At 44.6% G+C, this 12,883-nt stretch overlaps 1 protein-coding gene across 3 annotated transcripts; it reads right to left on the reverse strand.

Moving 5' to 3' along the window:
* Positions 1-950: 950 nt before the first annotated feature.
* On the reverse strand, positions 951-12,323 carry LOC112996975 (ovoinhibitor-like). Of its 3 annotated transcripts, none has more exons than XM_026122742.2 (16): positions 12,137-12,323; positions 11,363-11,382; positions 10,468-10,604; positions 9,956-10,016; positions 9,320-9,453; positions 8,814-8,874; positions 7,625-7,761; positions 7,103-7,163; positions 6,112-6,248; positions 5,574-5,634; positions 4,221-4,357; positions 4,041-4,101; positions 2,615-2,793; positions 2,109-2,169; positions 1,643-1,758; positions 951-1,141 (listed from the first exon to the last, which is right to left on the reverse strand). In XM_026122742.2, exons 1-16 carry the CDS (start codon positions 12,198-12,200, stop codon positions 1,096-1,098), a joined length of 1,473 nt encoding a protein of 490 aa, XP_025978527.2. In that variant the 5' UTR covers positions 12,201-12,323; the 3' UTR covers positions 951-1,095. The 3 variants fall into 3 exon arrangements, with proteins under 3 accessions (XP_025978527.2, XP_025978528.2, XP_064377007.1); XM_026122743.2 differs by having other exon boundaries at positions 2,615-2,751; positions 12,137-12,322; XM_064520937.1 differs by lacking the exon at positions 2,109-2,169.
* Between the last annotated feature and the right edge of the window lie 560 nt (positions 12,324-12,883).

The following is a 12,883-nucleotide window of genomic DNA, read 5'->3' on the forward strand; positions in this document are numbered from 1 at the left end:
GTCGTAACTATATTGCCAGCTCCCCCTACCACCCTGCCATCCATATGGAGACAAAAGCGACAGAAAATATCATCACCCTGTCCTGAACTCTTTGGTCTCCTATATAGGCCAAAACATGACTATTTTGCAGAGTTGCTTTCCTATAGTTTGCCATATATTTTGTTAAAAGAGGTCACAGGCCCTCCTCTACATCCTTTTCCCTCTTGTATGGCTTTAGAAGTGAGGCAGCTGCAGTGATTTATTAGGGATGTCCCACACTACAGGTGTGATTTCTGCTCAGCTCCCGTGAGGCACTAGGCCTGGAGCTATTCTGCTGCATTAATAAATCAAGCGCTTTTGTGAGTGGACTTTTCTGCTCTCTGTGACCCTCAGTGTTCCCCTCCTGTAGTTTTTATCCTGTAACAGTACATGGCACTGAAGTCAAATCAGTGGAGACAGGCTTACATCACCTTTGCTGACAGCAGTTGCTGCCTTTTCCATGTGGCAGGCTGTGCAGACAGCACTGGCAGCAGGAGCCAGGACGGGGCACCTCTCAGCTAGGCAGCAAGTTTCCCTTCCTAGTCAACAGCAATAAAGTACTCTTCTTGAGAGCAGGCCATCCACCTTGTTCTAGATATTGCACCTTGGAGGATCTGGACTATGCCCTCAGGGTGCCTGTTTCCCTGCACTGACTATAAAAAGGGAGTCCAGATGATGAGACCACATGGAGACACTAAGGGCTAGATGAGACTAATCTTGCCAAGGAGACTGTAAGGAGTAAGGAAGTGCCTGGGAGCTCTACGGGGAGGCCAGGTCCCTTCTAGGAGTGGGGTCAGCACTGAGAGACAGCAGGAAAAAAGAGTTTGCTGGTGTGTCTGGTGGAGCGGGACGTCAATAGAAGAATGAATCCGCAGCACTGGAGGTACCATGTGAGGGGTGGAAGAATGTGTCATTAAAATAAGACAGAGAAATGTTGCCAAGTGAGTTTATTGAACAAAAAGTGTTTCAGGAGATAGAAGGAAACAAGACAAGCTGAAGGAAACCTGTTAGGGAAGATCAGTCCATGGGGAGTCACAAACAAGAGAGTTTTTCTTCCTGAGCTGGGCTCCAGTGCAGTTAGCATTCTCTCTGAGCAATGACTGTGAGAGTCCTGTTGCTCTTCCTGGTGAAAAAAGGAGAAGAGATGGATTAGACACAGAGCACATAGGGCACAGAAGCCCTGTTTCCCACTTCACTAGCACAAGAAATGTTGACTTAATCTTGCCTAGTGATGAAGAACATTCTCAAAATCTCAACTACTTCCTTTCATTATTATCATTCAAGGAAAGATACAAGATTTCACACACTTCATATGGTCCAGCTGTTTCATGAAATACTTTTCCTATGCCCTGATGTGCTTCTGGAACAAATTGTGTGCTGGTGTACATGAGTAAAATGGCTTTGAAGTAAAACCAGGAAGCCACATACAGATCCACAGAAATGGGTCCTTCATATTTTCCTTTAAAAACAAACCCTCATCTCCTTGCACAATTTATGGTGCACCAGAAACATCCAGTGCATGCCCATAACCAGTCAGTCAAAACCATATTAAGGAAACAGGCCTGCATTTTCAGCAGGTGCAGGAAATGACCATGGAGAAGAGGGGATTTATTTCTGTACATACAGGAATGCATTGCAGAAAGTACATTTGTTGCCATATGTTTTGCCATCGGAGCCACAGTGTGGTGTATATTCCAAGGTGCACACAGGAGAGGGTTTTTGGAAGCTGCTGCAATAATCCTGCAGACAGAGGAATGACAGAGATTTTGTGACCTGCCTGAGAGCAAACTGCGGTCCCCAGCAACAGGAATGACATCACTCCAAGAAATGAGACTCTGTCTGTGAAATCATGATAATAACTGATTCAAAAAATTTCTTTCTGGTGGCAGGTGTGATCTCATACTATTCCTGTTCACTACCACACTCTTCCTTGCCCTGTTATGGAGCAATGGGATGGATGATGGCTGTTTTATGACCAGCATGAAATTCCCAGGTGATCTCCCCCAGTTTGTAATCCAGAGCAAGGCACAGCCTGCATGACTGTAACAGACATGGGCCCTGGCTCCTTGTTTCCATTTGTTCTCACTCACTTTTGTAATATCTTCTGCACATCTTCCGTCATGTCTTTTTCTAAGACTGCTCCGATGCTCTCTGGAGGAAAGACATGCTGATGTTAGTGACAAAATTTGCCGTTATAACCGCAGTGTGAGAGCACAGCCTAACTTACATGTAGCATACAAGCGATTTTCAGATAAATTAGCTTAGCATCACCTGTGCCACATTAGCGTGCGATCTTATGGACAGGGGCCGTGTCTTTGGGACTAGTGGTCTTGCCAGCTGACACATGTCCCTTTGCAGGACTCAGGGCAGTGGCCCAGTCCTTGCTGAATGCCTGTCTCAAACACCAACCTGGGCAGCAGGGAAATGAGGGAGGCTGAAGGGACAGAGAAGGGAGTTGGCAGGTCCCGGTGGCATTCGGCTGCCCCATCCAACACAGGGTTTCAGATGCAGGCCTCGGCACACCACTCGGCATTCATGGGGACCTGTCAAAACCACAGCCAACACCAGTGCCCCCGGGAGAAGGGCACATACTTACAGATTGTGGGCACACAGCACACATTCGCTGGCGTAAGTGATGCCATCGGTAGCACAGACAGGATTGTAGATCATTGTGCAGAGCATCAGCTGCCTCTTGTCATCTGTAACGACTGTTCGGTACTTGCTGCAGTTGAGCTGGGAAGCAAACACAGCAAAAGCTCTGGTACGGCCTCTGGTCTGCAAAACAGTGCCGAGGCACAACAACCCCGCTTATGCCTCTGCCTTTTTGGATTAGCCATAGGATAAATTAGGGTTATATATTAACTCATTCTTCCATTGAAACCCAAGCAGTACTAACATGGCAATTTCTTTTCAGAGTCTTCAGCTGGAGAAGACTGGACCGAGGCTGAAGGGATATATCTCTCCCTCAGCTTTGTATTTATTGTGACGCCCTTATACCTCACCGAGCCTACTACGATATTACAAAATGCAGCTTAACAACAATTTGCAAATCAAAATGGAATGATTTATCCACTCCCTACTAGAGAGCTGACCGCGACCAAGGAGTTCTTCATGACCCACAAGAGCTGTGGGGGGGGATGTGCCAACAGGCCTTTTGTTCCAATGGGCTGGCTCCGAGTGTTGAAATCTGCCAGGAGGACTGACAGCAGCTGAGGCTGATTTACACCAGTTGAAGAACTGGCATTTTAGCACCCCTAGTTTCTCCAGTGTGATCTCTTCCTTACTGATTTATGTGTCTCACCCGGTCTGAGCACAGGGTGTACTGGGGAAACAAAGGATGACATTTCATACTCTGTTTGTATAGAAATGAAATATCTGACTCAGGATGTTGACTCTTTCAAACACATGCTAATGAGACAGCTTTGTTTTTCTATTCCCCAGTGGGTGTAAATCATTTAGAGCTGGTCAAATATGGTTAATTTGGTATTTTTACAAGATTCATTGTTGGTATACATTAGATTACATTGCATTTGCTACAAAAACAGAGAGGGGTTTGAATCCCCTGGGACATTAGGAATCAACATTCAAAACAGGCACACTGATTTTCTAATCTTTGCAAAACATCCTTTTGTAAAACTTAAGTCTCCAGAAAGAAGAAAGCACAGAGGCACCCTGGGGTCCTCTGTGTTCCCTTCCCATATTGCCAAAATAGACTACTAAGTTCCTGCTGCCACTGTGATAGACTGCTGTGGGAAAGGGATTTCTTCTCATAGTGCCTTAAATCATTTGTTACCTGTCTCATAATTCATTCCTTACCTGTCCTCCTTTCTTTCTTCTTAAGACTGTGTGCAGGAAGTGCACAATGTTCCTGTTGTCAGGAGGCGGGTATTTACCCGTGGAAGGAAGGACAGCATGAGCTATGTGACCCGGTGGAGGCCAGGCTATCAAAACCAGCCAGCACTTGTTCAAGTTATGCACTCAGCATCACCTCAAGCTCCTATCTTTCTTTAAGATTCACTTACTTGAGGAACTTCCTCTATGCATTTTCCATCATGCTTTTTGCCTACATTGGTTCCAAATTCTCTAGAAGAGAGAGAAAGTGGAGTTAAGAAAGCTCAGCGAGTGACTCTACCCCTCTTGGTCCAGGCAGCAGGTGCTTTGAAGGACTGTTGATCACTCAGCAGAGGATCTCCAGGTCTTACAAGTTATGGGCACACAGGGCGCAGTCATTGCTGTAGGTGACGCCGTCTGTTCCACAGACCTCGTGCAGGATGAAGGGGCAGCCTGTGATGGTTTCGCCGGATTTGGTAGTACCGGTCAGGTATCTGCTGCACTCAACCTGTGGAGATAAAATAGCAGAGCCAAGTCAGCCACTGTGAAATGAAAACATGTCTCATCTGCAGTCTGCCTGCTCTATTCCTCCAGATTTTAAAAGCTTCTGCTAGAGAAAAAATAGTTTTTTTTTTTTATTTTAGTCTTCCTTTAGAAATGAAGTAAATTTAGTTGGCTTTGGTATTGTCTGCTAACAGAAGGAAGAAAAGAAGAGCTGACAAGAAAGACCATTTCCCCAGATGAGTACATATGCAAGTTTTCCATGTCCTAAAGAAAATTAACTAGCTTTTAAAACAAACATTTCACCCAAGGAATTAGATTTAAAGGATTTTACATTAAGTCCAGTTTGACATAGAGTTAACTAAATCTGAGATTTAGTTTCAGCATTTTCAAAACAGCAGCGAGGAACATTTCACCCAATTGTGTTGTAAAAAGCTTTACAATATATAAAAAGTGGCACTTCAAATATTGGAGGATAAACAGGCAAACTTTTATTGATAGCAGTGGAAGTCAGTCTACATTAGCTAAGCATCTGACCCTTCACTGTCATTTTGCATAGTTTCCCCAGTGTAATGCCTCTTATTACCCAAATTTTTTCACATCGTCCAAGGGCAAATTAAAGCAAAGATAACAGTGTCTTTATTATTCAAATCATATTGCATTCCCTCTGGGTGCATGAAGTTATTCTCAGTCCTTTAGAGCTGCTCTGCATATGCAGAATAAATGCATAGAGATATTATCAGCATGTATTGTTACTGTGGATGTTTATAAAGCTATTGCTGTATCTGTAGCTAGGAGCAGAGGTTTCCTGGCTAACTGGAGCATGAAGGTTTTCTAACCTGCCTGTATATTACAATGGAAATCCTAAAACTGAAAGAATACACGGATATCTAACAGGGTCTTCTGCCTTCTTTTCCTACCATCCTAAAATAGGCTACCTGGTTCTTGGGCTGCTTCTAACAATTTCAGTTCAGAGATCTGCAGTACTGGGACATTTTGTTTCTGAAGTCCTGGGCTATTCCTGTTCTCTCCCGCCCTGATGTACAGTACGTTGGCAGCAGCTGCTGCAGGCAGCTAGGGAGCAATGCAGTGCCAGCACAAGGGCTGTGCAGCAACCCTCTGCGCATTTGGGAAGACAGATAGCTCAGCAAAGCCAGCCAGTGTTTCTGGAGACAGTAGGGAGAGTGGGCTATAGCACTTATTTTACATCTATTTAGACTTACTGGGAGACTTTTCTCCTTACATCTTCCATCATGACTCTTCTTAACGTCAGTTCCATGTTCTCTGAAAGGGCAGAGTTTGGTGTTAGTGTGCTCACATGTTGGCGTGCTCACCATGTAAGCCCCAGGACACATAGGCACCAGAAAAACTGGACCTAATTCGGAGCCAATAAATTTGATAAAGGAAGCATCTCACTGCCTAGTTAGCTATCTTCTCCCTGCCCTTAGCAAGCATAATCCTAAACAGTAACAGACATATCAGGTCTCCTCACAGTGTGCTAGGTAGCAGTCCCACGTACCCTTTCCTCTGCCCAGATACCACAGCCCTCACAGAATGCGCAGACTGACATTTGGCCCCTCCACAGCTCCCCTGATAAGCACAAAAAGGGGGTCAGGGAAGAAAATCAAGGTGATGGGGCTTCAGGAGATTGAAAGATGAATAGAAATACATTTACAGACATGCTGATATTAAGAGAAGAGCTGGCTGGAGCACTAACCATGACTAGTCACTCCAAAGGGAAATCCTATGCTCAGTACTTACATGTTATGGGCACAGATGCCACACTCATTGTCATAGGTAAACCCATCTGTGCCACAGACTGGGAGTAGGATCCTCGGACAGCGTATCTGGGCTCTACTATCCTCGGTCACTTTTGATGGGTATTGACTGCAGTCAAGCTGCAAAAAGCAGGAGTATCAGCACTGAGGAATGTGAGCATGTGTTTTCTGAGACAAAACCATTTGTCTCCATGTCTTCTATGTTTGGGTGCCAAGACAACACTGGTGTTGCATTTCAGCTCTTTCAAAACCAGCCTGAATCAGCTCTGCATGAATCTCCTCATGCACACAAGGAACTACGCAGTGCTGCATAGTTTGTGAGATATCCAACCACTAGTGCAACTAGCTAGGTCAATCTCAAATGCTGCCCAACTTTACTTCTGACTCCAGAGGTTTACAACCTGAGCAAAACTGTTGGAAAAATAAGTCAGAAAACCAGAAAGAAGCAGTCCCACGTCATTCTGTACTACAGAAATAAATAAAAAAACCCACAACAAAATAGTGAAGCAAATTGGACTTTGCTGATAATGCAATTGAAGATCGTGTTCAAAGGAAGACCTGCGATCAAACTGACACTTCCACGTTTATGTGCTGGCGTGTCCTAGAAGTGAGTTTGGGGACCTGTCAGCTGATATTCCTGGAGCAAAACTTCAGGTGCACTCCATATACCAGAATACACCCCCCACTCCAAAGGTTGGCATAGGCATGAATTTGTAATATAGACTCTGTGCCTAGCACAGTGGCTCACATGCAGCCCATCTGCCAGGGCTGTGTAGGCAAGGAGGGCCCAGATGACACCTGCCTCAAGACAGATGGGATTTGTAGGTGTCCTCAATGCAGGGTGCTCACAAGGCTTAGTGGACATGTGGAGAAAGCCAGGCTTCAGGCCAGATCACTTTCGGAGTAGAGGTAGCCTCAGGGAATCTTTCAGTTAATAGAAGCAAGAGGAGAAATATGCCTTATATTGTACTCACTGTAGGAATGTCCTGTTTGCATTTTCCATCATGCCTTTTGCCAACATGGGTGCTGTGCTCTCTGGAAGAGGGAGACAATGAAGTTGAGGAACCTAATGCTTAAGCTCCTGGTCACATTCAGATGCAAAATGAATCAGATACAGCATAGAACAGATACCTGGCAAATTAAGGTTTCAGCCTCTACAGGAGTGTATCAAAATAGCTACATTATTCTACTCATTAACAAGCTCGTCACATCTTCTAAAAACATATAATTTATAGTGATATTCTGAACTATTCCTTCATCTGCTCAGTCACTGGCCAGCCTACAGACTAATCCAAAGAGCTGTCATCTGACTCTTCCAAGTTTCCCTTCATGAGCACAAAAAGGAAATCAGAAGGAAACTCAAGATAGACCCAAAAATAAGCCAGTTTCTAAGAGGCTTGAAGAAATAGGCATAAGCAGAAATATAAAAGGACTGTTACCAGGACTGCTAAGTGTTGCTGGTAACTTAGAAGGAATGCTCTATGTATGGCACTTACCCATTATGGGCACAGATCCCACATTCATTATCATATGTAAAACCATCTGTGCCGCAAACTGGATGCAGGACCCTTGGACAGGATACTAATGTTTTGCCATCTTTAGTGACTTCTGTTGGGTACTGGCTGCAGTCAATCTATCAAAATAAGGAGAGTTAGATCTGGTAGAGCCATTGTTATGTGAGAAAAGTCCATGCAAAACCTTTCTGTTCTGTATCCCAGCCTTCATATTTTCTGTAACAGGACAAAGCCCTGAAACACTTAAACTAAATCTTCTATCAGAAATGGGATTTCTGAATATTATCCTAGTTATCTAGGAGTGCAGAGAAAGGACCCATCTTGGAAAAGGGATCCTTCAGACAGAAGGAACGTACAAAACTTTGGGCCCATTCTCATCAACAAAATTCTCTTCAATTTGGTGGGAACCATTTTTCACCAGCTAGAAATCTGACTAGTATTGTTGTAGTTTGGGTTATTTTTCTCCCCTTTTCTCCAGTGCTGTGATTACTTACTAGTTCAGATTTCATATATTTAAGCAATGGGATTTGAAAGGATAAAGAAGAAATGGTTAGCTGTCATTTGGAGAATGGACTTTCTACATCCCCAAATTTTTGTTCTGAAATATATAAGCTTTTCCTCCTGAGGCACCAGACTGTTCTGCCTCATGTAGAACTAATTATAAATATACAATAAGCTAAACGCTATAAATATGTATGCTTAGTGCTCTTATGAGTTTCATTATGTCTGTGAAAACAACTAGCATGGGGTTTTTTTGAGTCCCTGTTGCAAAGGGTGGAGAAGCTTGTGATGTTCAGAAAGAAAACTGCCAGCCTGCACAACACACTGGCAAGGAAAATCCAGGACCCAAAGAACTGAATATGCCAGTCTCTTGGGCTTCCCCTTCCCTGGGCACAAAAGCCAGCTTAGTATGAAGGGAAGTGGACTGGACAGCACTGGGTGACTACAGCTTCTTACGCCATACTCATTTCCTGTCTCCTTTGAGTGGGGTGACCCTTTCTTTTGGGGCAAAGAGAATGTGAAATCCACTCTCACTTGCAGAAAGCCAGAGCCTGGGCTGGGACCCTTGTAAGCCCTGTCATATGGCACTTTCACAATTTCCTAGGGAAGTCAGTGGCATTCTCTCTACTAACAGCAGTACAAGATGAATTTTGACTTCTATTGCACTTACCGAGACAATCTCATGCTTGCATTCTCCATCATACTTTTTACTAATGTTGGTGTGATGTTCTCTGGGAAAAAAGAGCTGCGTTGGTTAGGGAGCTCTGAGAGTAACTTTTTCTACTACACTCTAGACACTGGGACAAAAAAGCAAGGTCCTGCTCATTGCGTGGGATGCTAGAACTGGCTAAATTTAATCTGAATATGTCCAGAGGATGGTAGCAGTCACTCTTTGAGCAGCACACACAGTATTTCCTTATCCTGCAGCATTACGAATACCACTGATGGGCTCATGGCCCTGCTCTGTGTTATCCTCTGGCTCTTTTGTGATTCCACGTATGAGCACAGAGGTTGCCGAAGACTGCTCAGGCTGGCTGGAGAAATTGCAAATAGATAGTTCCAGAGAGACCTACTGAGAACCCAGACTGAAGAAAGACTAGTGTTTTAAAAGAAAACTTCTGAGAGCCCTAAATATTGCTAACTGTCCAGAGAGGAGGTTCTATGCACACCACTTACTCATTATAGTCACAGATCCCACATTCGTTGCTGTAAGTGAGGCTGTCAGAGCCACATACTGGTTCCAGTATCCTTGGACAGGCTACCAGGACTTCACCATCTTTTTTAGTCCTACGGTATCTACTGCAGTCAACCTTGAAAAAACAGCAGTAATAGAACAGAATTCACTTTTGATATGAAGAAATAATGCTTCTTTATAGTGTCCTTATTCTGTCTCAGCCTTTGGGGCTCCAAAAGCAGTTGGAGCCAATTCTGTGGGAATTCTCTCACACTGAAGAAAATGGCATAGAAAGAAGGACTGTTCATTCTGGCTTTATGAGGTCCTTCATGAGGTCTTACTGGAACTAACTAGGCTGTGAGACCAAACCTTCAGTCGACGTGACATTTTCATTTTATTCCTGATTCCAGAGGCTAGGAGTCTGCACTAGAAAAACAGAGAGACATAGTACCATATGGCACGTAAAACTTTCTGGGCCTTGGCTATCACCATTTTTTAATTCCCTTTGGACTGTGCAGACCAATGTTTTATTTCCCTTTGGACTGTGTTCCTCTTATATGGTGGCTGCACTTTTACAGCCAACAGAAGTCTTCCATGGACACCAGCAGAGTAAGATTTTGCCTTGCTATTACGCTTACCTGAATAAGTTTCTGCTTGCATTCTCCATCATGCTGTTTAGCAACATGGCTACTGTGTTCCCTAGAAGAAGAAGATGATTTGTGTCAGGGATTGTGGAGAGCAGCCATCGCCTCCAGACTGGAAGTGTTGGTGCCTAGGTGCTAACTCATATGCTCCTCTGTGCCTTTTGGGGCATGTAGCTGCCACTCTTACCTCTAATCTATTGTCCTGTGACTTCTGTCGGTATCTGCTAGGTTTCCAGCAGGCCAGTGGGAAGCAGCTGGTCTGCTCCTTTGCAATAAGGATCTGCCTATTCCTCCTCCAGCCCCACTGCCACACTCAGAGCTGCGACCTGCCACAGCAGCCCATGCCAGGAGGCAGAAGAACAAGGGCTGCAGGAGCTCGGGGCAAACCCACTCCTGAGGGACTTTAGAAAGTCTATGAAAAAATGCCAGTATTTCAACAAGAGCTGACATCAGGCACATTGCACAGTGCTGCCTGGTCAGCGCAGTGCCTGTGGCGTAAGACTCACATGTTGTAGAGGCAGATGCCACATTCGTTGCTGTACGTGGAGCCATCTGTGCCGCACACGGGTGAGAAGTCCCTCGGGCAGCCTATCCAGGGGGTGCCGTCCTCAGAGACGCCGCTGGGATACCGGCTGCAGTCGACCTGCACGAGCGGTGCGCCGCCATCAGCCCCGCTGCAGGCTGCGGTGCTGAAAGACCCCCCTCCCAGGCAAGTTCCCCCCCCCCTTGCTTTCCCGCAAGGGTCCGGGGGGCACGGAGGAGGGCTTGCTGTGGGTGAGGCACCAGCCTAATGAAGGCAGCTGGTAATTGGGAGCCTGGCCTTCCCCTGGAGCCCCCAAGTGCCGAATCTAATAGGTTTCCCAAGCACGCCGCAGTCTCTGGTGAGCTACCGGAGTCTCAGTATTCATAACTGCGTGGGCAGAACCTGCAGACAAATCTATCGCACATACCCTGCTGTTTTCATTGCGAAGTATATGTATGTAAAACCTATTCGAGGGACACAATTCTATGGGTATTACTGTATAGAAAAATTATCTGAATCATGGTCTTTGATGCTTTCAGGCATATCATCTTAGGTTAGTTTTCCTCTTGAGGCAGTAACCTACTGCCTTTGACTGCAGGAGTAGATCAATTATGTCTGAGAATTGAAATAATAGAATTGTATAATGACTAATTGCTTTCTTTATTTTATTTAATGAACTGAAAACAGCCTAAAAATGGTAGGCGTTTTATTTACTCATGAAATTGGCAATATCTTTCAATCATGCACTGGCAAATATTATTCAAACAGCCAACCTTTCATTAGATTTAACCCACTTGGTCATCAGGTGGTTACATACTGTTGCTATTTTACCAGACACCAGGAGTAGAACAGGATAAATGGAAAGATCTGTAACTCACCTCAACTCCAAAGACAGTATCTGAAAGAAAAACAGAAGCAGAAAAGAATTATTGATATGCAGAGATGACATATGTAAATGTCATGAATAGTTAAATCCCACGACCGCTGATGACTGGTTTATTGCATTTAGGAAAATGAAGTTTTGCATCATGTCAGTAGATGGCCATAGGGTGTATTTATAAAGTTTCATTGCACTTTTGAGGGGAGACAGAATAGGAGAGACAATAAATTAATCAGTTCCTAAGATGTTACAAGGAAATGATACAGGTAATTTAAACTACGAGATTTTATAGTTTAGCCTTTTCTAAAAGAGTTTGTATCTGACGTTAAGAAGTTAGAGGACATGCATATTTAAGAAGACTGTTGACCACTGAAACTGTCTATTTCCAGTCACGTGCTTCCCAGCTGCAGGGAACAGCACAGCAACCTTGGAGAGTAACCCTAGGAGTTAAAGTTTTCATTTTCATTGCTCAGTCAGACAGAGGTAACTGTTTTATTTTACCTTTACATCTAGTACTTCCATATATAAGTTCCTGCCCTGCACTAGAACTACTCCTTCAATCTTTTGTTCCTATAAACCTAGAAGATGAAAACAGTTGTCTGTATGAGGCTTGCTGAAATTTCAGTCCGATTTTTTTGCTACGCTTTCTCAGGCAGAATATTTCTTCACAGAAGATTACTCTCCTCCACTTTACGAGACTCGAACACTTTGCTAATAACCTGGCCTCTGACTCAGCTGCAGAGATCTGAGCAGCATCATGGGAATTACTCACCTAAGAAGCAGCACAGGGCTACAGCCACCCACACGAAGCCCCTCGTTAGCTTCATGGTTGACATGGGTGCCGCGTCTGTGCAGGCTGCAAGAGTGCCGTGTAGGAAGCGAAGTTCACGAGCAGGAGTATATAACGCCCTATACTATCAAACGGTCCCACCTTATTATGTAACTCTCCAAACCTGTCATCAGCACTGGAAGCCAGAATATATTTACCCAGATCTGGATTTCTGGCTAATGATTGACACAGGAGTAAATGCCAGGAAGGGGCCTTTTGCATGGCTGGATGCTCGAGGGGAACCAGAAGCAGTGCGAGGTCGCCTTCCTCCTGGCTCTGCCTTCTATGCCCCGCGACCACACTCCTCCTCACCTGGCCACAGCACGTCCCAGGCTTACATTTACCCTGGGGCTCACTAAATACAATTAGATGTTTCCCCTCCTCTGTAGTTTTCCATTGAGCTCCCAGCTGATAGCTGAAATCCTCATTATTAAACCTCGCAGCATGATTTTTGCACTTTTCACCGCTGTATTTCATCCCAGTTTGAGTCCAGACAATTTCAGTCCAGAAGGTCACCCAGTTCTCTGCTGGAGAAATTCTGCTTTTCTTCTGTTTTAAAAACTCAGCAGTGGTCTATTCCATGTGCCAACTTTTTCTCTACTAAGGCAAGTAGCAAAAATATTAAGTTTGGTCACAAAAATTATCCCTTTTGCTGTTCACTGATAACTTCCATCCAGATCCACAGTACCC

Source organism: Dromaius novaehollandiae, chromosome 15 (assembly GCF_036370855.1).
Source record: "Dromaius novaehollandiae isolate bDroNov1 chromosome 15, bDroNov1.hap1, whole genome shotgun sequence".
Classification (NCBI taxonomy): Eukaryota; Metazoa; Chordata; class Aves; order Casuariiformes; family Dromaiidae; genus Dromaius; species Dromaius novaehollandiae.